At 48.2% G+C, this 27075-nt stretch overlaps 1 protein-coding gene across 2 annotated transcripts in view; it reads left to right on the forward strand.

The window, feature by feature from the left end:
* The first annotated feature begins 22696 nt into the window (after window positions 1-22696).
* Window positions 22697-27075, forward strand: part of AXIN1 (axin 1) — a 233584-nt gene continuing 229205 nt past the window's right edge. The window contains exons 1-2 of one of the 2 annotated variants that reach the window (XM_090023710.1): window positions 22697-22929; window positions 25555-26518. In XM_090023710.1, coding sequence (XP_089879836.1) covers window positions 25641-26518 — 878 coding nt within the window. In that variant the 5' untranslated portion in view covers window positions 22697-22929; window positions 25555-25640. The remainder of the gene's footprint in view (window positions 22930-25554; window positions 26519-27075) is intronic. The other variant, XM_090023712.1, reaches the window with a different exon arrangement.

The raw sequence follows: 27075 nt of genomic DNA on the forward strand, positions 1-27075 counted from the left end.
CTCATCTTGGGCACTGAGCTCCCCTGCTCTCGAGAACCCCAGTGCCTCCACTAATCTCAGCTCACTGAAGTTGGCTCTCTTGAAGTCTAGGGCTGCCAGCTTCCTGCAGGCCCTTGACACCCTGCACTGGATGGTGAATTCCAGCAAGTGATGATTGCTATCACCCAGGTGGTCAAGAACCTGGAGGCCCCTTACCAGGTCGTCGCCTATGGCCAGGACCAGGTCCAATAGGGCATTTCCTCTGGGACTGTGCACCTCCTGAATTAAGTGGAAGTCCTGTATCTCAGCCAGGAACCTCCTGGAATAGTCCAACTTGGCTGACTGTTCCTCCCTGCAGATTTCCGGGTAATTTAAATCACCCATGACAACTACATCCTTCGCCTTAAGTGCCTCTGCAAGGTGGCCCGAAAATTCCCAGTCCAGGTCCTCCCTTTGGTTGGGGTGTCTGTAGTAGACCCCCACTGTTAGATCCCTCTCCCCATGGCCACCTTGTATCTTGACCCAGAGCACTCCAGCTTGCCCCTGTGACCCCATTTTGCTGGCAGAGGATGTGTATTGGTCCTTGACATAGAGCACCACACCCCCCACCTTTCCTTCCTCCTTTATCCCGCCTGTAAAGCCTATAGCCCCTAATGCCAACTGCCCAGTTGTGGGATGAATTGCACCAAGTTTCTGTAAGCCCTATTATGTCTGGGTCTGAACTGGCTATTCTGAGGGTGAGTTCCTCCTGATTATTCCCCAAACTACGAGCACCGGTATATAGGCATTTAAGGCCTTGCCTAGCTGCATGTGCCACTCCCCCCCACCCCCCAAATTTGGGAGATTGTTTGGACCCCTGTTTCTTACCTGGGCACTCCTTGCATTTGTCACCTGTCTTGCTCGGGTGGTGTCTCCTCGTCTTCCTGCAGCCCCCTCCCTCGGTGATGCTAGTTTAAAGCTCACTGTATGAGATCAGCCAACCTGGAAGAGAAGACACGCTTGCCTTTAGGAGAGAGGTGAAGCCCATCCCACCCCAGCAAGTCCCTCACCCAAAAGCATGGGTCATTATCAAGGAACCCAAGGCCTGCCTGGCAGTACCAACTGCGTAAGCACCGGTTGACCTCGCCAATGCAGGCCTCGTGTCGCCGTCCCTGCCTACTCACTGGAAGAAGAGAGAAGAATACCACCTGCGCACCGTCTCCTTAAGCTTGTCCCCCAGAGCTTTGAAATCCTTCATAATGCAGTCAGGGTTGCCCCTGGCCGCATCATTCATTCCCACGTGGATGACAACCATGGGGTACTGGTCTGCAGGTCGGATGTAGGCTGGGATCCTCTCCATGATGTCTCTAACCCAAGCCCCAGGCATGAAGCAGACCTCTTGCGTCATGGGGTCAGGCCAACAGATGGGACCTTCCAGTCCTCATAGGATGGAGTCTCTGATGACAAGAACCCGGTGTTTGTTCCTGCTGGTGTTTGCTCTCTGCCCATTCTTTATCATGTGGGGAGTGGTATCGTCCCTGCTGGAGGTGATTTCACTGACTTTCTCCATCACAGCTGCCAGAGCATCAAAAGCTCTTGGGCCATCTCTCGTTATCTGACAACCCTCAACTTGACCCCTTCCTTATTCAAACAATCCTCAGTAGGTGTCCAGTTTCAGTTTAGTTTTTTTGTGAAAACTGAGGCAAAGTAGCTGTTGGTAGATCTGTCTTCTTTGCATCTTCTGTTAGGGAGTTCCCCTGGCTTGTTAACAGTGGACCCACAGCTTCCTTGGTTCTTCTTTTCTGGGCAACATACTTATAGAACCTCTTCTTATTGTCCTTAACCTCCTTTTCCTGGTGCAGCTCATTCTTTATCTTTGCCTTCCTGATTTTGTCCCTGCAGTTTCTTGCTATTTCCTGGTATGCTTCTTTGGTGGCCTGACCATTTTTCCATTACCTGTATGCTTTCCTTTTGCATTTGAAGCATTTTAGAATGCTCCTTATGTAGCCACATTGGTATCTTGCCAGTCTTCTTGTGCTTCCATCATGTGGAGACGGTTTCTTGTCGCGCCTCCAACTCTGTACCCCTTAGAAGCTTCCAGCCCTCCTGAGCACCTTTTATCTCCCATAACACCATTCCTTTTAACTTATTGAGTCAGCTGAAATCTAACGTTTTGCAATCTATCATCCCAATTTTGCTGACCTCATGCTTTCCCTGGAATTCTATCATATCATGCTTACTTCCTCCCAAGTTAATCATCACCTTCACATCCTCCACTAAGTTTTCCATTTTGGTCAGGACAAGATCCAAAACAGACAGAAGATCTATTGTATCTTCCACTTTCTGGAAGAGAAAGTTGTCCTGTACACGAGTTAGGAACCAGCTTGACATTTTATGTTTGACTGCATTGCTCTTCCTGCGGATGTTCGGAAAATTGAACTCTCCCATTAGTACCATCCCAAAGCTTTTGAATAAGATTAGTTACCTGCTTGAAGAGTGCCTTTTCCACCTCCTCTTCCTGATTTGGTGGTCTAAAATAAATCCCCATCCTTATGTAAGTACTGCATCTTTCACCTTTTCATCTTCACCCAGATCCATTCTGCTTTGCTGCCTTCTTGCTTCCAAATCAGGAAACAAGTGCATGTGTTTTTGACATACAAGGCAACATACCCACCTTTTCTCCCAACCTTGTTCTTCTGAAACAGAGTGTAACCCTCAGTGTTGATATTCAGTCATAAGAGCTATCCCATGAGGTCTCTATGTCAAACAGCTTATAGTTCTTTTCATAGACTGCAGCTTCCAGCTCATCTTGTTTATTCTCCACACTTTTTGCATTTGTATAAGAACATTGGACATATTTTGCATTTTGACCTAATTGTTTTCCTTTTGTGCCACTTGTTGCAGTCATGTAGCACTCTGGCCTTTTCCCAGACTTAAGCTGCTGCTTTGAGTCCTTTCCCCTCTGAACTTTGCACTTATCTAAATATCAGCCTCCTCTTCCACTCTGCAGTGAAGTTATACTCTCTGAGTTGTGGGATGAAAAGAAAATGTTATTCATTTTTAGAATCTGGAATATGTGCTGTTGGTGTAATTGCATAACATGATAAATAATTCAAAATATTTATTGTTCAAACACCTGCAGTAAGTACATTTACGATGTATTGTTTCCTCTTTTCTATTGCAGTTATAGTCCTACAAACACTTCATTTTATTCACATGACCTTATGGCCCTGGTCAAGCTTCCCCTGCTCCCAAAGCAGAACTCCTTCCTTAACTTATGTCTGCAAGTGCTTGGAGTAGGGCTGACACAACCCAGCACTGCTCCCAGTGCTGTTTTCAGAATGGGAGGTGGGGAGAAGGGAGTGCAGGGAGCTTGTTCTGGGGATTGCCCAGCTGGTGCTAGTGGGTGAGACAGGTAGATTGGAGCCCCCTCACCTCAAGTATGGGGGCCCAAGTCCACCACTCCCACTCCAGCACAGCTGGGGAAACCCCAGAACAGACCTCCCTCTCCTGGTTTGTTTTCTTCCCATTCTGAGACAGAAAGGGAGCTGGGAGGTGGGGAGCCTCTCTCCCTGGATTAGCTCCAAATTGGAGCTTGATCCCCGCACCCTCCTGACCCAACAGCTAACGTCTGGGTCTATGATGCACCATGAGTTAGGCCCAGGAGCTGCACTTCTGTCTGTGCCTTCTATGTCTATGGGCCTTCCGGGGCTTAGAATTTACCTCTTCAAGGACATGTGATAAGTAAAATGCAATGACATGAAGATTTTGAACAGGATTCTAAAGTACCATTGCTGGTACATAGAGAACATGATTGATACACAGACTAAGAAAAAAAATTGTAGACACATCTCTGTGATTCAGCCTCCTCATAATTCTGAAGCATTTATCACACTACTGTTGGTCTTCACTAGGTATTCAGGATCCTTCCCCATGGCTTGTTTGGAATTATGAAGCAGCTCTTTCACTTTGCTTCAGGTTTGCCTTGACTGTCCTTGGCTGGTCCTACAGCTAAGCCAGATTCTTCCTGTCTCCCCTTCTCTCCTACCCAACACATTGCACGGCGCTCTCAGTCTCCCTGGCATTCCCCATTCTCTGTCTTTAAAGGGTAGCATAAACATCTTTGTTCCTTTTGTGCATTTGGGAATTTTCCATGCTGCTTCTTGCAGAGAATAAAGAGGAACTAGTGTGAATAAACTTCAGTCAATCCCTTGTCTCAAAGCGTTTCCACCTGAATAGATGTCCATTAAGGTTTAGTGACTAACAGTTGTTCCTGGTCTGGCAGATATGACATATCTCTTGTCAGCAAATGGTGAATTACACATACACAGATGAAGTCCATGATACAGAAATATTTTAATACCTTCCACATAAGTTAGTAAGTAGCAGAGAGATTTCCCCAAAATGTCATGCAGGAGTAGTGGCATTTTTAACTGGGTTACTGCATTTCTCTCACCTGAGTTAGTGCAATTAACTCAACAGAGGTACTTATACAAATAAAGTACTTATAAAGTTAGCATACATACCCAAGCATAGAAACATCCCCACCCCCACCCCACAGGAGCAGCAGCAGCAGCTGGGGATATTTTTCAAGTGTTCAAATAAGAATCCTTCCCCACTCCACTTTCAGCACCCTCTCCCCTCCCATTTTCCCCCTTGCTGTCTCTACTTATGCTTCTGGGCACATCTCTTCTCCAGCCACCAATGCTGTTCCAGCTGCTGCTGCCCTGCTTCAGGCAGAGCTGCAGAAAGTAGCTGTGCAGGGAGCCAGGCTCAGCCAGGGACAGCATGAATGGTGGACAGGCTCCCTCTCCCTGGGCTGGCTCTTGGACTGGCAGGGAGAGCCTAGTGGGTCTGGGCAGAGAGAGGGAACTCACCTGATACTACCACTGCTGCTGTCCCTGAATGAGCCCAGCTCCCCAGAGTCCCAGCTGGGGAGAATGGCAGCAGTGGGTCAGAGTGGGAGAGGGGGGATAGGAAAAGAGGGGTGTTGCCACTGAGCATAGAGGGGAAGGGAAGGCATGCTGAGAGGAAAATATTCTTACCTGCTTCAGGGACTTGAAGTCCCCAGCTGCTGCTTTTGCAGTCTGCTCTGAAATGAGGATACAAATATATACCCCCTCTAGATTCATGACTGTATCTAAGGGAAAAGGCAAGCTGCTATCATCTTATAGACTAATTAATTCAGGGAGACATAAGCTTCCTTATGCAACAGCTTACTTTGTCAGATGCTATGAAACCTAAGGGGGTACAGAATCAGGGTCTTATTTGCTAAATCTCAAAGTTCAACAATTCACTATTTGAAATCAAGTTACTTAGTGAGGAGATGATATAATATGCATTTAGGATTTTAATTGCAAGCTTTCAGGAGAAAGGAATATGACATCAAGGAAGATTTTAAAAACCTAAGGATAAAAATAAATGTTTTGTTTAAAGGGAGAGAATTTTAGAAAACACTATAGGAACATAGTTTCATAGTTTCTAGGGTCGGAAGGGACCTGAGTAGATCATCTAGTCCGACCCCCTGCCATGGCAGGAAAGAGTACTGGGGTCAAACGACCCCAGCAAGGTGTACATCTAACCTCCTCTTAAAGACCCCCAGGGTAGGAGCCAGCACCACTTCTCTTGGAAGTTGGTTCCAGATCCTAGCCGCCGTTACCGTGAAGTAGCGCCTCCTGATATCTAGCCTAAATCTACCCTCTGCCAGCTTGTGACCGTTATTCCTCATCACTCCTGGTAGTGCTCAGGGGAACAGGGACTTCCCCAGTGCCTGCTGATCCCCCCTGACTAGTTTGTAACAGGCCACTAGATCCCCCCTCAGCCTTCTCTTGTGGAGGCTGAACAGGTTCAGGTCCCTTAGCCTCTCCTCATACAGCCTGCCCTGCTGCCCCCTGATCATGCGAGTGGCCCTCCTATGGACCCTCTCCATGTTGTCCACATCTCTCTTGAAGTGCAGCGCCCAGAACTGGACGCAGTACTCCAGCTGCAGCCTGAACAGTGCTGCATAGAGGGGGAGGATCACCTCCTTGGACCTGCTTGAGATGCATCTGTGGATGCATGACAAGGTACGGTTGGCCTTCCTGACTGCATCCCCACACTGCCGGCCCTTGTTCATCTTGGAGTCAATGATGACTCCAAGATCCTATTCCACCTCTATACTGACAAGAAGGGAGTTCCCCAGCCTGTAGGTATGGTGCTGGTTGTTCCTCCCCAGGTGCATCAGTTTGCACTTGTCAGTGTCAAATCCCATCCTATTCTCATCTGCCCACCCCTGTAACCTCTCTAGGTCCGATTGCAGCTTATTCCTCACTTCTAGAGTGCCCACATCCCCCCACATCTTAGTATCATCAGCAAATTTGAACAGGGTGCTTTTTACCCCCTCGTCCAAGTCACTGATGAAGATATTGAACAGTGCAGGCCCGAGGACTGAGCCCTCCAGAACCCCACTGCCCACATCCCTCCAGGTCAAAAATGACCCATCCACTACCACTCTCTGGGTGCGGCTCTCCAGCCAGTTGGCGACCCAAATGACTGTGTGGGTGTCGCACGATTTCTTAATAAGAACAGGGTGAGAGACAGTGTTGAAGGCCTTCCAAAAGTCCAGGAAGACTATGTCCACTGCTACCCCTGCATCTAATGATTTGGTGATCTGATCATAGAACGCCACCAGGTTGGTCTGACAGGACCTGCCACTAATGAACCCGTGTTGGTTGCCCCTAAGCATGACCTCCCCTGCTGGCCCCTCATGGATATGCACCAGAATAATTTCCTCAAAAAGCTTGCCCAGGATCGAGGTAAGACTAACTGGCCTATAGTTTCCTGGGTCCTCCTTCTTCCCCTTTCTGAAGATGGGAACCATGTTGGCCCTCTTCCAGTCCTCTGGCACCACACCAGAGCACCACGAGTGCTCGTAAAGCCATGCAAGGGGTCCTGCAATGACCTCAGCCAATTCCTTTAGTACTCTAGGTGGAGATCGTCTGGACCGGCTGACTGGAATACATCCAGTCCCTCCAGAAGTTCCCTAACTAGTTCCTCACTAACCCTTGGCCTAGGTGTTCTGGTCCCTGCTTAGGAAAATGGAGGTAAAGAAATCGTTAAATAAGTTGGCTTTGTCGTCTGGTGCGACGACCAAATTTCCTAACGTGTCCTGCAGGGGCCCCACATTACCCGGAACCTTCTTTTTACCCCCTATGTATTTAAAGAAGGACTTCTTATTGTCCTTAATCTGGGAAGCTAGTCCCAGTTCCATCTCCGCCTTGGCCTTCCTGACTGCCCCCCTACATCCCCAAGCTACTGCAGTATAGTCATCCCTGGTGATGTCCCCTCCTTTCCATTGGGTGTACGCCTCCCTTTTAGCTAGGAGACATTCCCAGATGCTTTTGGTGAGCCATGGGGGCTTGTGTGCCCTCCTGCTCCCTTTGATGAGCATTGGGATTACCCCCCTTTGGGTTTGGAGGATTGTCTCCTTAAGGAGTGACCACTCTCCTTGGACACCTGGCTCCCATCCCCTCTGGGACCTCAGTGCTTCCCTGACTAGTCTCCTTAGCTCATTGAAGTTTGCCCTCCTGAAATGTATGGCTGCTGCCTTGCTGCAGGGCTTTGCCACCTTGCACTGGATGGTGAATTCCAGCAGGTGATGATCACTGTCTCCCAGGTGGTCGAACTCCCGTGGCCAGCACCAGGTCCAACAAGGCATCTCCCCTGGTGGGGCTGTGCACCTTCTGGGTTAGATGGAGGTCCTGCATTCTGGCTAAGAACCTACGTGAGCAGTCAGTTCTGGCTGACTGCTCTTCCCAGCAGATGTCCGGGAAGTTCAGGTCCCCCATGACTACCACATCCTTAGACTTCGCTACCTCAGTGAGCTGACCTAAGAATTCCTGGTCGAGCTCTTCCCCTTGGTTGGGAGGTCTGTAGTAGACCCCCACCGTTAAGTCTCTTTCCCCTCAACTGCCTTGTATTATATCCCAAAGCACTTCAGAGTGCCCTGCCCCTGATACTTTGTTAATTGATGAGGATGGGTATTCCTCCTTAATATAGAGTGCCACGCCCCCACCTTTCCTGCCTATCCTGTCCCTCCTGTACAGCCTATAGCCCTTGACATTCACCGCCCAGTCATGTGTTGAGTCCCACCACGTTTCAGTGATCCCCACTATGTCCGGGTTGCTGTCAGCTAGCAGGAGGGTGAGTTCCTCCTACTTGTTTCCCATACTACGAGCATTTGTGTAGAGGCATTTGAGGCCTCCTGTGGATGTGTGTACTGGCCCCCTAATCGCAGCATTGCCCTGGCCCCTGTTGCTTATCTATGTATATGTTTCACTCGTCAGTCTAGGCTGGGCTGTACTTGTGGGTGTTGCTTGGTCTGGCAGTCCAATGATTCCTCCACCCTTGTCTTCCCCTTCCCCCAACGAGCCTAGTTTAAAGCCTGCTGGAGAAGGACCGCCAACCTAGAACAGATATGCTTTAATGAATGATTTGACAGTGCTTGGGGTTGGTTTTAACTGCATGAAGTTTGTGAAACTAATTAAAAATGGAAAGGGAAAATGACTGGTTTGACTTGATTGTCTACAAGCATCTGAGACTTAAAGAAACAGCTTTCTGTGTGAAAAGCAAATAAGAATTTTGAAAGTCCTTGCAGTCTGAAACCTCTCCAAGTGTTATCAATGAGACAGTAATGGAATGCCACCTTTTTAAGTGATTATTTGTATCTTGACAGACAAGTTTAAAACTACTTAAGCTTCCTAAAGAACTGTGATTTCCCCAAGTGGCACATGAAAACTGTTCAACTGTATTGATTTGTGAAAGATAGGTGTTATCTTCTGCAAGAACTAGCCACTAATCTTTCTTATTTGAAACTTATTCTTTGCCACTAATCATAAAGTAGATGAAGTTGAAAGAGGCAAAGAAGGTCTCCAGTAAAGTGTTTGGCTTGAGCTGGTATTGAAGTTGCCCTGTAGGATGGGAAGAGAGGGGTATTTGACTTTAATTTTGGCTACCTGTTTAGGTAGATAAAAAAGGTCTGCTGCTGCTGGCCCATGCTGACAATTATCAAGGACCTCAAAGTTGCTGGAGTTGGTAACTTCTTTGAATTGCTCCATTTTCTCTCATAAATGACATGCTTGACATGCTGTCTGGTCCTTCTTTCTGCCCCTCTGCTGTTCCCAGGGGACTTGAATTTTTATGTTTGTACTAGGAGAAGCTGCTTTTGGTTGATAGACACCATCAGGACAGGATTTTAAAGGAAGGGATTGCTAAACAGAGTCTCCAGTGAAAATTGGCCATGGCATGGTGCCTACACTGGGATCAATGATATTGCAAATGGCTGCAATAGTACGAACTTTAGCTTGTGATGTTTAACCATTAAAAAAGGATCAATGCTACAATGAAAAATTTCTAGCCCTTGGGCTGCTTGGGAATGATTGACTATCTTGGCCCTTCCACACAGAAAATGGAATGCTATTTTTGCCAAGAAACATATGACCAGCATACGTATTTGCAGCTCGAGACACTTCATGGGGAAAAAGGAACCTCTTTGGCTTGTAAGCAGCCCACCTCCATGTGGCTCATCTAGCTGAGAAAGAAATTTCAGAGGCAAATGTAGGGCCCATTTTCTGGAGCAAACAGGAGCTAAGTACTCTGACTTTGAAGACTGAGAGCATAAAGCAGAGTGAAGCTACTGAAAGAAAAACAAAGCTACAAAAACATTTTGTGTTAAGCATGAAATTCACTCCTGTGCACAGGGTTGGCCAAAGGCCTCAGGCACTTCCACAGTCTCACAATCCCTGGATCCTCCAGCTTTAATCAACTCTAATAAGATCCCCCACTCCTTCCCTTCCATGGCTCCCACTGCCTGGAAGAACTCTGTGAGGTAAGAGAGTGAATCCTTGTTGCCAATGAGAAATGGTACTCACACAACTGAAAGGAGATTGTGATTGCTAGGACTGTGCCCTTTGTTACCCCTGGGTACTCCCTTTTATTTTCCCTAGGCTAATGTAGGTTGCCCTGACTCAAAAGCACTTAAGTCTCCCTCTGTACCATACCCAGGACATGAAAGTTGTGGGGAGGTGAAGCCACAATGAGTTGCTGTTGAGTAATTACTGACTGCACTGCCAACTCTCACAGTAGTTCCATGAGATTTACAGTTTTGCAGTAGGGCTATGTGTAATGGCACTGTTCTGTTTCAACTTCAGTTTCAAGGTTTGGATGGAATAGTGTTTTGTTTCAAATTTCATTTCAAGTCGAAACAGTTGGGCTGGGGTTGGGAACTCAGCCCAGCTGGGCTGAGTTCATTTCCCTAGCCCAACCATGCAATGGGGAAAGGAACTCAGCCCAGCCCCACTTCCTGCCTACCCTTATTCTTGCTCTGTTGCCAACCCCAGCCTCATGATTGCTTCTCCCATCTCCCACCACCTCGCTGCTGGCTGCTTCAAAACTCAGAATGTTTTGAAACTTTCAAAACATTTGACTAGCCTTGTTTTCAGGCTGTTTCAAAGCCCTTTGTTTTGATTCGATTTTGCTGTTTTGAGCTCAAAATGAGTCAAAACAGTGTCGAATCGAAACAGCCGTCGAAATTTCACAGAGCCCTATTTTGCAGCACTATTTTGGCTTCTACCAATCTCCAAGACAACTCCTAGAAGCTCAAGATTTCTAGTAACTGCTGTAACATAGCTCCAGCCACTAAATGCAGCCAGGTTTGGACTGCAGTTCCAGTGCTGTTTATAGGGGCTATTTCAGAGTTGGCTTCCGCTTAGGTTTTTCCCTAGCTGCAGGACCTGAAGGCAGACAGAGCTGGCTGGGAGGCAATGTTAGGTAGCAACTGTTTCTGCACCTACTCACTCAATGCCGCAACTTGGTATACTGTACAGGGGAGAGGAGAGGAACAATGAAGAAGAGGATTGAGAATGGAGCCAAGAACTTGTTCCTTCCTTTAGCACCCACCAGCTCAATTCTCCACTCATATGTGGCAGCCCTGTCCATCAGCCACCCTGCTACAACTTCATACTTCTGTCTGAGTAGTGTGCAGTTGTGCCTCCTGGCCTGCTACTGTAGCATCTTTTGTATTCTTGATCTATGAAAGAACAGAAGGAGATGACAGACATGGGGAAGAGTGCAGCAGGAACAGGTCCAGAATGGGTTCTTGTATACATGCTAGGCTTGACTGTTGCCTTTTGATTAAAACCATCTTCCACAAAAGGAACCAGCCATGATTTGGAGACACTAAAAGTCATATTCTATTTCCCTTTGCACAACTAGAGGTGGTAATTTTCTAGTAATCTACCTGACCATTTCTGCTGCCTATGGGTGTCTAAATCTGCAGATATAGATTATGTATGTACACATGTAAGCACACATGTAAATTTTGGAAAAGCCAGGGGTGGCAGGTAGGGCTGTGCAAAGCTTTGGTCCCCTGATTGGATTCGGTGGAGATTCAGCCCAATTCGGTGGCCGAATCCCTGAATCAATTCAGAGGACACTTTAATCTCTCCAAATCAAATCAGAACCCTCTGAAACGATTTAGAGAGATTTGGACAGATTCAGAGAACGGACATAGACACAGCTTTAAATGTTTTTTCTACATACCTCTAGGTAGCAGGGGCTCATGAATGCTGCAATGCTGGGATGCATGGAGTGTCCCACAGGAGTGTGAGTGGGGCAGGCCCTCCACGTGCTCAGCAGCAGACCCAGAAGTGGACCAGAAGCACTTCTGGTCCACTTCTGGATCTGTCGGGGAGCACGGTGGGGGCCCCGCCTCAGTGACTGGTGCCTCCTGGGTCTGGGGGAGCACCTGGGGTCCCCCTGTGGCTAATCGCCATGCCAGGGAGGCATGGGGGGCCCCCCAGCATGCTCCCTGGCAGACCCAGAAGTTTGCTGTCGAGCACTTGTCCCCTGCAATCCTGTGGGACACTCCATGCAAACCAGCATCTCGGCAATCACAAGCCACGCTGGCACCTTGAGGTATGTAGAAAAAACTTTTAGAGCTGTGTCTGTGTCCGAATCGCTGATTCTCCAAATCAGCATCGAATCTTCAGATTCAGATTCAGCCAAATCAAATATGGGACAGTGATCCAACTCAATTAATCGAATCAATGTCCTTGATTCAGGCAGAATCCAAATTGAATAGGGCTCGCTTCACACACCCCTAGTGGTAGGAGGAACCCTCTCATGTTTTACTCCAACAGCCTCATGGTTAGGGTATTCCTTTTGAAAGTTAATGCAGTTTGGAATGTAACTATTAAATAGTAACTGAACTATTTAATAGTAACTAGATAAGTAACTGGATAAGTGCAGTAGAGCCATTTTAGCCATTAAGAGGCAAGGACCCTAGCAAGCTAGGACCCTAGCCACCTCACTGAACCACACTAGATCCTCCTCCTTCCTGGCCCTCTTTTGGTTTCCCAAGGGGCCAGCTTCAAAGCGAGCACCAGAGAAGAGTCTAGATGATGGTCCGGCATGCTTGTTAGAGCACAGTGGGTGTGTCTACATGTGCAATTAGTGCACATGAATAAACTCTAGAGCTTATTGCTCCATAGACTTTTGCTCCCAGATGTGTCATTTGAACAAGCGCCCAAGAGCAAAACATCCAGAACACATTGCTCTGGAGCTTATTCGTGCAAAGCACATGGAGCCCAATTGGAGCCTAGGTTTGAAGGAGACCCTGGGGGTTCAGCCTGCCAACATAGGGTTGCTCTGACTGGGCTCCATGTGCTGCAGAAAGGCTGGCTAAGGGTTGTGGGTGCTTCAGCACAGGGCTCGCCAGCAGGCAGTGCCCATTCTGAAGCACTCTCATGGCCCAGCCAGCTTCTCCGTAGCACGTGGAGCCTGGCTGGAGCAGCACATTGGAGCAGCCAGCCCAGTGCTGCTCCAACTAGGAGGGTGCTTCAATGGGGGGGCTGACTGCTGGATAGCCCCACACTGAAGCACCCCGTGCCCCAGGCAATTGGAGTAGCATCTACAGGTGTTTTGATGCGTGAAAAAACTGCAGCAGGGTAGTACTTGCATTTTAATTAATTAGTCAACGGCACAGTAAACATCTCATGTATACATGCCCAGTATTAGAAAGTCAGAGGTGCAAGTTCAAACCCTTTTAGGTAAGGAGGGCTAGGACCTGGGTTTCTCACTTCCTTGACAAGTATTCTAGCCACTCAGCTCTTGGGGTTAAACCATGCAAGGGTTGTTCTCTTCCTCCTCTAGAGTCTGACCTCTTCTAGTCATATATTTTTGGCCACCTATGTTTTTAGACCTTTAGATGTTTGTGTGTGTCCACAAGACATGCATGCACATAGCCATGTACCTACCTGGTCACTACATAGCTGTCTGCTCATGGTCAGTCTACAGATGCACACTTACATGTTCATGCTACCAAGAAAATAGAATTCTTCCTTCTGTGTGGGCACATGTACACATTCATTAATGAACCTTAGATACCGTGCATTTAGTTCAGTACTTTCTTAATAAAGTACTAACTAAACACGCAATACCTAGAGTTACTGCACAGCAGCGATAGCAAACGGTTATTTAGTGACACTTACTGAACATTAGCCTAATAACACTGTGCAATAGACTATTAGCCAGGTTTTTGCCATGATACACTACTGCCCAGTGTTATTAGGCAAATCCACAGTAAGCATATCATGTAGATGTACCGTTTAAGTGGCATTTTTTCCACTTCAGGAATGTTCCCACAGTCATTCTTGATACCTTTGTGTTCAAGCATGCATGAGAATGGCTTCTAGAAAAGCCCCAGAGCAGCTTCACTACCATAATTCCAGGTTTGGAGCATGAAAGCAGGTGTAGATGGGCAGCGTGAGCTCAGTGCCACCCATTCTGGGCCACCCATGAAAGCACTTGCACACTTTAATCCAGATGTGTCAGATTTACAGCTTGCAGGCTGCATCCAGCCTGCAGAGCTATTCTATCTGGCACTCCAGGCTACTAGGAGTTGTGGGATGGGACTTAACAGCATGGCCTGCTGCAGCATTTGGGGTCCTTGGGCCTTGATAGATATGCGCATCAATGGCCAAAAGACCAGACCCCCAACTTGGCAGACTTTGTGGCCTCAGTAAGAGCTACCACCCCTGCAGTTTTCACCCCCTTTGGTGTGACACATAGCTGTGACATGAGTTTGGCTTTCAAGAATTTGGGGTACAGTTTCCCCAAAACCCCTGCACCGATATTCTTGAAGCTTGTTAGGTTTCATGCTCTCAGCAGAGGCTACCATTCCTGCAAGTTTCATCCAAATTGGACAAGAAACAACAAAGTTATAGATATTTCATTGATTCCCCATTATACCCTATGGCCAGATTGCCAAGGCAGCTCCAAAGCTTCGGAGCCATTTCAGCCAGATCGAGGTGGAAACCCAGTCTGGAACTCCAGATCACATTGTGGCCATCTGAAGTGGCTGGATCTGAAGCCGTATTGGATCACTGCCGACTCGCACAGGCCTAGTAAACAACTGCCATGAAATCCTGTTGCACACTTTGTGTTTGTGCCAGCTAACGTTATCAGTAACCAGTTTTTCAGTTCCAACACTGAGAAGACATCTTTCCCCACACCCAGTTTTGCAGCAAAACACAGAAGCATCTGCAGCATGAGCCTTTCTTGGGCAGCATTGTGGCCAGAACCTTTGCCTTGGGATAAAGAGTTGGAACTGTTTGAAGTAGGAAGCCACATTTCCCCCTCCTTGTTTGACATGCTGCTCAAGGGGCAGGATTTGTTTCAAGCCTCTTGTGGCCTTCCTTTCAGTGACTGTCTTTCTGGTGGGCACCCGTATTCTTGCTGCATCTGACCTCTGGCCCACTGAGGGTTCAGGCCTGGTCAGAGTAATCTGGGCACTGCATACTGGTTCCCAGATATTGCTGTACCACAGCTGTCGATGGTTTCTTCTCATCTGCTGACCCTCAGTTTTAACTATTTCATAGGACCCTGACCCAACAACAGCTTGCTGTTTGACATTGTTTTGTGTGACTGCTGCATCTCTGAACCCAGACTGTCTCCCTTATGTGGAGATGCCTTAGCTTTCTGGCTCCTCTACTGTAATGTGCTGCCTGTCATTTCTTAGCAGACTCTGTGGGCACATCCAGATGAGCATGCACATGTGGTTTGCGGCAGCACAGGCCTGTCTATGGCATTGCAAACCACATACATCACACATGCAGGCATTTGCCGTGCTGCTAATTTGCACTGTAGCTGGTTATTTTGATACCAGGAGATCCTGGTGTCAGAAAATCCCATGCCAGAAAAAAGCGGGATGACACACTTGGTGGCAGCGTGCACTGCCCAAAACTGGAGCCTAGCCAGCCAGCTGGCAGCCAGGCTCAGTGCACCCGGATCGCTGCTGCTAGAGGCCTGGGAGGCCCCTGAGACTCCCGGTAAGGCTGCTGGGGCCAGTCCAGATGCTGGCCCCAGCCTCACCTACCCCCCCAGGGCAGCTTGCCACATGCAAGAGTGCACATACAGAGATGTTCTCCAAGGACAACTAACAGCAGCCCAGATATGTGCCACTGTAATTTGTCCTGCAGGGAATGCACTGCAGGGAATGCAGTTTCCCACTTTTGGGGATGTGCCCTGCTTTCTCTCCATCTGGTTGCAGTAGGCTGTCCCTCATGGGAAGTAGTGTCCTTGTTCTTTGCTCCATTAGCATCTGGGCTGAGCTACTATCAGGTGCCTGAGAGAGTAGTCCAGCAAAGCTAGATGAGGATCATGTCCTTTTTGCCTTTTTTATGAGTCTTTCTGGCTTTCTTGACAGCTGATTCTACCTTCCGATTTCCTTATGAGAACCCTGGGGATGAAATCTTCTCCTTGAATTCCCATTCTGTGCTAATTTTTTTGAATTCTTTTGCTATATGTTGTGACCCATTGTCTGAATACAAGGTATTGGGTATATCATACCTGGCAAAATGTATCTTCAGCTTCCTGATTTCTGTTCCCATTTGAGTGTCCTCTATATAACCCATTTTTGAAAATGGGAGTAATTACTGTGACCATATTGTTTCTAAGCACACATACATCTTTTATCATTGAGCACAACCAAGGCCAGGCAACTTTTACTTATTACCCAATATCCACAAAACTGGCAACCCAGGACACCCTATTATGTCTGGCATAGGCAACATCACAGAAGGAGTTTCTGGTTACATTGACTCTATCTATGCCACTGGAGCTGATGCCCACTTTCTTGAAGAATTCTTCCAGCAAGAAGCTGACAAACTTCTAGCAAACATCATATTAGCTACCATGAATGTCACATCTCTGTATGCTAACATGCCCCATGATGATGGATTACAAGCCATAAAGAACAGTATCCCCAATGAGGATAAGTTTCCATAGCACTCTCCTGCTTTGTTCTCAGACATAACTATTTCAGATATGGGGGTTCCTTATACCTACAAACAAATGGCATTGATGTGAGTATATTGATAGTCCCCCCTTAGGCCAGTATATTTGACAGACCTTGAAATACATTTCTTCCTCATACCCTCTTATCTCCTGGATATACCTTACGTACATCAATTACATCATTGTATGGAGACATAGGAAGGAATCTCTAGCAAAATTTCACCAGGACTTTAACAACTTCTTCCTCTCCATCAAACTCACTCTGAAATACTTCATGGGGCAAATTCATTTATTAGACACCACAGTGAAGGTTTGCAATGGCCACATCACCATATTGTATCAGAAACCCATTGATTGCCATAGTTACCTTCACACCATCAGCTTTCATCCTAAGCACACCACCAGATCCACTGTCTACAGCCAAACTCTATGTTACAACCAACCAGGATGCACACTTAAGGATCTGAAACAGGGATTCTTACTATTACAATACATTCGCAAAACTGTAGCCATTCAAATCAACAAAGCCAGACTTAGTCTTCACTCTGACCTGCTACAATACCAACCTTCAGACAAGGACAGCAGAATCCCTCTGGTTATCACCTACATCCCCCAAATTGAACATCTAATACACAGCATGACCTCCAACCCCTCCTGGAAAAGGATGACCATCTCAAAGTAGCCATAGGGGACAAACCTGAACTGGCTTACAGACAGCCATCCTAACGTCAAATGATGTCTCAAACAACAGGCTACCTAACGCCTATTCTCACAGAGGCACCAGACCTCGTAGTGCATTCAGATGCAAGCTGTTCCCTTCATTAATACAGACTACATCATCACTGGACTGAATAACAAATTATAATACCTGAGGTTCATTCATCTGCAACTCAGCCAACAATAGGTATACTATCACATGCATACAGTGCCCCTCTGCTGTCTATATTGGATATATGGGACAATCCCTGTGTATCAGAATGAATGAACACTGGTCTGACATCAGTTCCAAAAAGATGCAGAAGCCCATGCCAGAACGCTTTACCCTCCCCTCCCTGGACAGTCCATTCTCAATGTCAGAAAACTTCTTAAACATGGAAACTTTAGAAACCAACTTGAATGCAAAACTATGGAACAAGAAATCACTGACAAACTGGACTGTGCTAAGTATCATTGAAATTGTTGACTATAGGTATTTATAACATTACCTGGATTATCCTTTGTGACCCCTCTGCCCTTATACATTTATTACTTTTTTTGCCTCTCCGAGCACTGCCCCTCCTCTCCTGCACTTTTTGCCCAGTGTTTCATTTCGAAGCTGTTTTGATGTGTTTCGAGCTCGAAACAGTGATATCAAAATGAAACAAATGCCTTTGAAACAGCTTTGAAATGAAACAATGGCACTTTGAAACATTTTGAGTTTCGAAGCCAGGCTTACTGGCTTCAGATCAGGGCCTGTCCCCACCCCCAGGGAGGGCTGCGGTGCTGTGCTGGACTCCTCCGACGGTGCGGGCCCTCGATCTGCCTGCCAGATGACAGGAGGCTGCTGCTGCCGACTGGGACCAGTGCTGAGCACAGCCTGCACCCAGACCTGGTAAGATTGGTGCTGCTGCTGGCCCCAGCTGACAGCACCAGCCTCCTATCATCTGGCAGGCAGATCGGGGGCCCGCACCCCTGGGAGAAGTCTGGGACAGCACCCGCAGCCCTCCTGGGGGTGCAGGCAAGCCCCATCTGCCTGCTGGATGACAGGAGGCTGGTGCTGCTGACTGGGGCCAGTAGCAGCACCAATCTTCTCAACACGGGCTGTGTCCAGCCAGCAGCACCAGCCTCCTGTCATCTGGCAGGCTGATCAGGGCTCCCCACATCCCCAGGAGGAGTCGGCAGAGCCTCTCAGCTCTCTTGGGGGTGTGGGGGGATCCGATCGGCCTCCCAAAACATATGAGGCTGTTCCTGACACCTGGGATGGTGCTGGATATAGCCCACCACTGGCCCCAGTGGGCAACACCAGCTGCCTGTCATCTGGCAGGCAGATAGAGCCTGCCCACACCCCCCAGGAGGGCTGCAGAAGCTGTGCCAGATTGCTCCCAGGGGTGCGGGAGGCCCCAATCTGCCTCCCAGATCACAGGAGGCTCATGCTGCCACATGGAGCCAGCGGCAGGCAGGCCGAAGGCAAATCAGCTCATGTGGGGACCTGCTGCCGTCTTGATGCCAGGGTTGGGGAAGTTCTCCACACGAGCTGATTTACCCTGGGCCTCGCACCCTCCTTAGGCCAGCTCCAGTATGGAGCCCAGGGCATATCAGCACATGCAGGGACCCACTGCAGCCCCAATCGGCCCCCTGATATGCCTGGGGCCCCATACTGGAGCCGGCCTGAGGAGGGTGTGCGGCCCGGTGCAAATCAGATTGTGTGGGGTCCTCTCCCCGCCCGGTCCTGGGGTGTGGTCAGGTCCCCACACAAACTGATTTGCCCTGGGCCTGCCTGCTGCTGGCTCCAGGTGGCAGCACCAGCTTCCTGTCATCTGGGAGGCAGATTGGGGGTTTGCACACCTGGGAGCAGTCCAGCACAGCCTCCACAGCCCTCCCGGGGGTGTGGGCGGCCCCGATCTGCCTGCTCGATGACAGGAGCCTGGTGCTCTTGCCTGGGGCCAGCAGCAGTACTGATCTTCCCAGCACTGGGTGGGTGAAACATTGAAACTATTTTGCTGTTTCGACAAAATGGAACAATGCTTTCAAAATGGAACAAAACTTGAAATGAAACACTGTTCCGTCAAAATGTCAAAACAGAAGTTGAAGCAGAACGACACTGTTTCACACAGCCCTATTATGCATGTCTGATTTTGTTACTCTATAAGGTGCATCTCTATCATGTCTTCTACTGAATGTCTACATTGACTAGGTCCTGCATGAGGGAAGCATCTCCTAGCTCCCGGGACTCATCGTGGGATCCCTGCTTAGGCAGCGTAGGCAACTGGTGCCTCCTGAGTCACGGTGGTCACTTGCCTTCCCAGCAGCCAGTCAGTGACTGGGGGGTGGCGATCGTCCTAACCCAAAAGTGCCAGCAGCACACTGACACTTCCAGGTCAGCACAACTGGCCATGGGGGGACTGCAGCAGGGATCGGTACCCCCATCCCCGACCAGCACTTTTAGCAGGTCAGCAGTGCTCTCACCTGTCCCCCCCAGTCACCTAAGTGGGGAACGCTGGCTGTTAGGGGGTGCACCAGCACTCTTAGGGGCTGCACATGCACCCCCGTGCACCCCCTATATGTCACCACTGCTAGGCAAGCCAAAAGGAAGTCCCCACCACACCGACAGATGAGTCTGTATTGCACCCTGATCCCATGAGCCACCAGGGACCTCAGCTGATGGAACCTCCACAGAGCTGTTGCCACAGGCAAGCATCTGTAATCCTTCACAGACGCCCCCAGTACAGGCAAAGGAAGAGATGCTGGCACACGCTTATCTGGAGTGCACCAGGCTGCAGCCCTTCCAACACCTCCTCCAGAATCTCTGCTGAGGACCTGGCTGCACTATTCCCCGCACCTTTTCATTTATGCACTCCCCATCCATGGTCCCACCAAGCCCCAGGACCTCCTGGTCAACCGCCTCCAGGCCCTAGCCTAGCTGGCAATGTTCCTGACCAGGAAGGAGGTTCTGGCTGGGAGGACTTCTGGGGACTATGGGGCTGCTTTCTTGTCCCTAGTCCATTTACATCTCTGGGCAGTTTCACTGGGCAGTGTCCACTAGCTCCTTGGCCTTGTTTAAGGACCAAGGCACTGTCTGGTGTGCTCTGCTCAGTGTCCCCCATAGTGCACTCATTTTGAACCTCTGACCTTCACTCCCATCCCTGTTTTACTTTTCAGTTGTCCCAAGCGATCAGTGATGTGTCCTTAGTGCGACACCCCCCCGCCCCCAACCCTGCAAGTGGGGCTTATAGCTTTACTTGTGGGCTTTTGCCCACAATCTGGAATGACACATCTAAAGGCTGGGCAACTCATTGCCACCACATCTACACACTCATGGTCTGCACCCTCTACCATCCTGTCCTTGTGTCCTGCCCAGAAACCATGTGGTGAGACACCTTTAGTGAGGACAAGGATCCCTGATGGACGAGCTTCTATTCCAGCCTGATCCTGTGAGCCACTGGGGATCTCAGCTGGTGGCTCCTCCATGTAACTGTTGCCACAGGCATGTGCCTGGCATGCTTCATGCATACTCCTAACGCCTCCCTCCTCTGTGAGCAGAGGGAGACCCTGGGACATGCCTAACCTGAATGCACCAGGCTGCAGTCCCTTCACCACCTCCTCCAGCATCTCCTGCTCCCTCACCACTCCCTGCACCTTTTCATTTATGCCCTCCCCATCTGTGGTCCCATCAAGTCCTAGGACCTACTGGTCAGCCTCCTCCTGGCCCCAATCAAGTTAGCAATCTACTTGATCAGGAAGGAGGCTCTGGCTGGGGTGACCCCCAAGGACTGTAGGGCCATCTTCCTGTTCCTGGTCCATTCAGGTCTCTAGCAGAGTTTCACTGGGCAGTACCTACTCTGCTGGGTCTTTGGACTCATATGAGGGCCAATGGGCACTGTCCAGCATACCCTGCTTAGTGTGCCCCCTTGGTGCATTTGCTCTGAACATTTGACTTTCACTCCCATCCCATTTTGTCTTTTATTTGTCCCACAGATTCAGTAAACACATACCCAATAGCCCCTTCTATTAACCAGGGGCAGGGAAGGGCAGGTAACTGTTGCTCTGTGAGCATAAGGCTTATGTTCCCAATATGTGTCAAATAGCGCCGTCTTCTGCTGAAGAGACCTATACCATTGCCTATTTTGTCCTAAAGTCTAGGCGCTTTCTTTTGTGGATCCTGACAACTGAGTTTTAATACAACTGGGTTCCTCATGTTCCCAGACAGACAGAGTTGGAAAGGCAGCCTGGATCCTAGGTCAACGGGAGGTCCCATTGGTCTCACCCTCCATTTATATGGCAGTAATATCTGCCCCATCCAGTGAGGCAGTGGCAGCAGCAGCATGGGTCCCCTTTTTCTCCCTAAGTACTTGTCCCAGGACCTGTGGTATATTTGCTAATGTAGTAAGCTACCTTCTCCCCCCACCAGCCCCCTGCACAGTGGGTCTTGGAGCTAACACAGTATGAGAGCAATATTCTCTCTCTCAGCTGTTGCCCCAGGTTATAGGGTATGAAAGAAAAGTAGAAGTTGAAAACATAGCTGAAGCAAATCACACTGGCAGCTGCACAGAGACAAGTAACCCAGGTTGTGACAGTGTGATTAAATTGCCCCTGATCTGTCCTAGAGTAAATTTGCCTATTTCGGGGTGGTGGGCACATCTCTTTAAGGGCTGCGTCATGTTTGCAGCTTTTTGAACACGGGACGTGACTTCCTGTGGCATAACCCATCCATGTGCTCATGGCCTGGGCTCTTTGCAGACTTGCGGAGGCATCACTTATGCTGGTCAGGTTTTCAAACTAGGAATGATAGATGTTTACTTTTTATGTTGATGGAAGCTGACATTTTGGTGTAATCATGTAGCTCCAAAAACTGGGGCCCTAGGCATGGGCCTGTGCCTTGATGGGATCTCTTTCTCCAAACCACAAGTCACATCAGAGAGATGCCCATGGTTGGGAGAAAACTACAATCCCCAGGGGGTGCTGACAACATGGCCTCTGCTGTTCCTTATTTCCTAGACCTTTGTACAGGCCTAGGATTGAAGGGGCAGAAAAAAGTTGAAGGCCAGGATATCTAAAACAGAGAGTTTGCAGCTACTGCAATTAGCATCAGAAGAAGGAAGAAGCTGATGGACCTAACATTTCTTTGTGAAGATTGATTAGGTTACGAAAAATAAGAGGACAATTATATTTTAAGTTTTCAAGTAGTTTATGTCTGAGATGTTAGCCAAGTGTTGGTCATGTGACTTAGGTTTGCTTAGCTACAAGACAGGGAGAAAACCATCAAGACCAGATTTAAAAAAGGAGAAGTTTTAAATGTTTCTCCTGCAAAATGTAGGAACTTTTTGTTCTTTTTAAATGATATCACAGACTGACCTTGCTTTGGCAGAGCACATTCAGAGCCCGCATTTTGCTCGCTAAGGTGTGAATAAGAAGGTGGAATCCCTCTTTCAGTGCAAATGTCAGAGCTGTTCCTCTTAGCGCCTCAATGCCGCTAATCAGAGAGCACAGCTGCGCAAGTGAGCGGTCTGCCCGCGTTTCCGCAGCAGTGTTTGTCAGTCTGCTCCCTCCGGACCTGGGACTGGGTCTCCCCGGTGCCTCAGCTTGGCGCCTCGGGCTCTCTCCTTCTCCTTCCAGGCTGGCGCTGGCCGCAGGAGCTGCGGCCGCACTACCCCTCGCACCTTCCCTTCCCTTCCCGCGGCGGCGCAGGCCGCAGTACCGGGCGGAGGCGCGGGGGGCGCGGCGGAGCGCTCGCGGGCGCCGGGAGGCAGCGGCTCAGGCTGAGCGGCGCGGGGCTCGTTGCTCTGTGTCGCTGCTAGAGCGAGCGGCTGCGGCCATGGGGGTCCCGGGCTGCCCGCTTTGTGTTGCTTCCCCGCGGACGTCGTCGCCTGCGGCCCCGGGCTGCAGCCACTGCTGAGGCGCATGGGCCGGGCCCCGCGTCGCTGCAGCTGCTGCTCCGAGCGGGTGAGTGAGCGTCGGGCGGGAGACGGTTGCGGAGCGCAGCGCAGGCCCTCAGCTCCGAGCGCCGAGGCCGCGGGGCCGGGCCGCGGAAGCCGCCCCATTGTGGCGGGGGGCCGGCGGCGGTGGGCCGCTCCGCGCCCGGCGCTAGGCCCCCCTGAGCCCGGGGACTCGGGCGCCGCCGCCGGGAAGGAGCGGGCCGAGCAGGCGCTTGGCCCTGGGACCCGGCCTGCCTGTGCGGAGCCGGCGCCGGGGCCGGGAGCGGCCCTGTGAGCTGGAGGCGCCGCTCGGCGCCGGGGTGTTGCAGGGCCGGCGCGTCGGCCCGTGCGGCGAGGGTGCCGGGCCGCGGCCCCTGCTCTGACCCGCTCAGCGCTCTGCGTCGCGCCCCCTGAACTTGCCTAGCGCGGCGGTGTACGCAGCCCTGAGCCCCCCCGGCCGTCCTCCGCTCGCTCCCCTTGTGTCAGTGGCCGGAGAGACGGCAGTTTATTCGGGCATAACCATCGCCTCCCTCCCCCATCGGCGTCCGATGTGTAGTTCTCTTGCTGGAACTCCCTACCTGGAAACAGGGAAGCAGGCTAAGTGCCAAATGCTGCGTGGAAACCTCTTGGTTGGGAGAACTTCAGAGAGCCAGGATGAGTGCTGTCTGCCACACTTAAATTTTTCTGCCTTTTGCATGTCAGAGAATGATAATTATCTGTGAAGTCGTGTGGTGGAAATGTGAACCTTGTGCACTGAGGCCTCCACCCCCAGGTGTAAATGGAACAGATAGACCACAGCACCTGTGTAGAACAGTTTCCAGGACCTGGGCCTCAGCTTGTACTTTTTCTGAGTCTGATGTACCTTGATCTATTTTGATCTATCCATACTGGCGATTTCCAGAAGCCCTTTGATGTTATTTACCCTCTAGAGGTAAAATGCCAAGTGCTTCTTCAGGTGTGAGGAACAGAGCCTTTTTTGTTTTCTTTTTGCAACAATGAGTAACTAGCTTATGTCAGTTGGGGTGTGATGTTCACCTCTGAATGAAATGGCTACAATATCATTGTATTAAATATCTTTGTTGTGAAAATCAAATTAATTCCATGACCTCTGTTGCTCTAGGCCTGGGTGAGAAACTTATAACAAACAGGGCCTAGCATGAAATGATCTGCTTGGTTACAGGTGTTAAGAAAAGCCTCACAATAGCAACTGAAAGTTCATGCTTGTTTTAATCCGGTAGTTGTAAAACACTGCTTAGTCTCATGATCAGATAGATATAGCTGAAACATGCAGGTATTGAGACATTAAGATCAATTAATTTGTTATGTTGTTTCCTACTTTATTCTGTTAGGATGTTCAGGGCATTGAGGAAATCTTCTCTTGTTTTAAGGCCAGTTGAGAGCAAAGGAAATGGGAATGTGTCTGAAAGACTTATTCATCTGTGGAGGTGATCCTTGCATGAGGAGCTTATTTCAGAATGGTTTCCTTGGTATATTTTCATGTGCAATTAAGATTTTGTTTGAAGAAGTGATTTATTAGACAGCTATAGCTTTATAGCACTCAGGTCTTTGAGATTGCTAGTGTTTTTTGGAGATTTAAATTGTATTGTCTTCATACAAAGTAGGTATCTACATTTTTACATCTCTATCCTTTTCCTTCCTTCCCTATAAACAACTACTAATCTTTTCTTATATTACATGGAATGAAAGGTATTTACTTATGTTTCATTTCAATATTATTTGCTGTAGACCTGAGAAAATTTCAAGTCATCACCTGAAATTAAGTTACCTTGATGTACGTCTTGACATACATCTTCTCTATGCCATGTTTTCTCAAATTACATTTTTGGAAAATATAAAAAACTATACATTTAAACATCAAGATAACTTGAGGTGATGACTTGAACTTTTCTCATGTCTGCAGCAAATAGTATTTAAATGAACCATCAATAAATACCTTTCATTTCATGTAATATAAGAACAGATTAGTAGTTCTTATAAAAATATACTCATACGTTGCAAAAGTTTAATTTAGATACCAGGTAAAATATTCTAAAATTGACAGCATATTAGGATTTTAATTTTATTAAATGCCCTGGTATAATTATTCTGGTGTCACAAGTGTTCGTACCACTCAAAATGCTTATTGATTAATGTGATAAGATGATGCAGTGTGTTTCAAAAACTACTGGACCGTAGAGACAGTTCATAGTGAGACTGGAGAGTCAATTCATATTTTAAGTACAACTGATTGTATTGAAGGCTGTCTACACTCGATTAAATTATATTCCTGGCTTAAGTGCCAAATGGAAATACATTCAGAATTGTCTCATGTGCCCTGAAAGAAATTCCAAACCATTCTGGAGATGTGAATTTACCTGGTGTTGTATTTTTGTATGGCTAAGCACTATATTTTTTTCTAATTTAAATCTCATAATCAAATATGCACACTGAAAAAGTGAATTGAGTGTCTCATTTACATGATTATCTACAACCATGTTTGAGGATTTTTCATGGTGGTTTTAAAATTTGGATAACTCAATAATAAGGAATTTAGGAGTACTGGCATACTGTACCAAGAGGAAGACTAGGAACATAATCCTATGAAGTAGGTGTATGCAATATCTCTTAACTTTGTTCTCATTTATTTCACCAGGATAAACACGTTCATGTTGGAAATACAAACAGTGGGGATTTGAGACTTAGGCTGTTCTGTCATTGTTCCTGTGCATGTAAACAAACATGAATGTCCAGGGGAAAAGTTTCCCTTTGGATCTTGGGGGAAGCTTTACTGAAGATGCTCCAAGGCCACCAGTCCCTGGTGAGGAAGGTGAACTAGTTGCCACAGATCCAAGGCCAATTAACCATGGTTTCTATTCTGGTAAAAGTGATGTAATTAAAAATGAGACTTCAACAGCCACACCAAGGCGCTCTGATCTGGATTTGGGGTATGAGCCTGAGGGGAGTGCTTCTCCAACTCCACCCTACTTGAAATGGGCTGAGTCACTGCACTCCTTGTTGGATGATCAAGATGGGATAAATCTGTTCAGGACTTTTCTGAAGCAGGAGGATTGTGCAGATTTGCTGGACTTCTGGTTTGCCTGCAGTGGCTTCAGGAAGCTGGAGCCTTGCATCTCCAATGAAGAAAAGAGGCTTAAATTGGCTAAAGCCATTTATAAAAAATACATTCTTGACAATAATGGGATAGTGTCTCGACAAATCAAGCCAGCCACAAAAAGCTTCATAAAAGATTGTGTCATGAAACTACAGATTGATCCTGACATGTTTGACCAGGCCCAAACTGAGATTCAGTGCATGATAGAAGATAATACTTATCCTTTGTTCCTTAAGTCAGATATTTATTTGGAATATACAAGGACAGGTGGGGAAAGTCCGAAGATTTATAGTGATCAGAGCTCAGGGTCTGGGACCGGTAAAGGACTACCTGGATATTTGCCTACTCTTAATGAGGATGAGGAGTGGAAATGTGACCAAGACACAGAAGAAGAAACCAGCAGGGATTCGGCTCCTTCCAGCAGGCTTACTCAGAAGCTGCTTCTGGAGACAGCAACCCATCGTGCCACATCAACCAGGCGCTACAGCGAGGGAAGGGAGTTCAGGTATGTCAGCCTGATAGAAGTAAGTGTCTGGTGCCCTGTTCCTTTAGAACAGTTCCTGAAAACTGTGCAGGCCTCCTGAGAGTATCATGATTTGGGGGATATGGAGCAATCTTTTTTTGGGATGAGTGGTACCTTTTTGTTTGGAAGGCAGCCTTATTTGAGGTTAATTCCAAATATCTGTTGCCCAAAGTTTACTTGTCATTTTCTGCACAATTCATGGGAATCATGCCTTCAGTGTTTTGTATTTTGAAGTGCTGTTGAAGAACTTCAAGTGATTTGAAGCTAGGGCTGGTGGAAACTGTAAAACTAGTGGCAATAGTGGCCATGAATTGTCTTCCTGTGTGAAGTGAAGAATGATTAAAATGAGCTGCTATTTCTTGTTTGCATTTGGTGCGTACTGGAAGAATATCAATATTCAGTTATTAGGATGTGAATACTCCATAGCAGGGCTTTTTTGTTTAAATACCGAAGGGACTGCTCATTGTAATTAACAGCTGGCTACTGTGTGTTCTCTGTTACTTGAGTTATGGCACCTATAATATTCCTGTAGACAAACA

Source organism: Crocodylus siamensis, chromosome 12 (genome assembly GCF_052110815.1).
Source record: "Crocodylus siamensis isolate JL-2025a chromosome 12, ASM5211081v1, whole genome shotgun sequence".
Lineage (NCBI taxonomy): Eukaryota > Metazoa > Chordata > Crocodylia > Crocodylidae > Crocodylus > Crocodylus siamensis.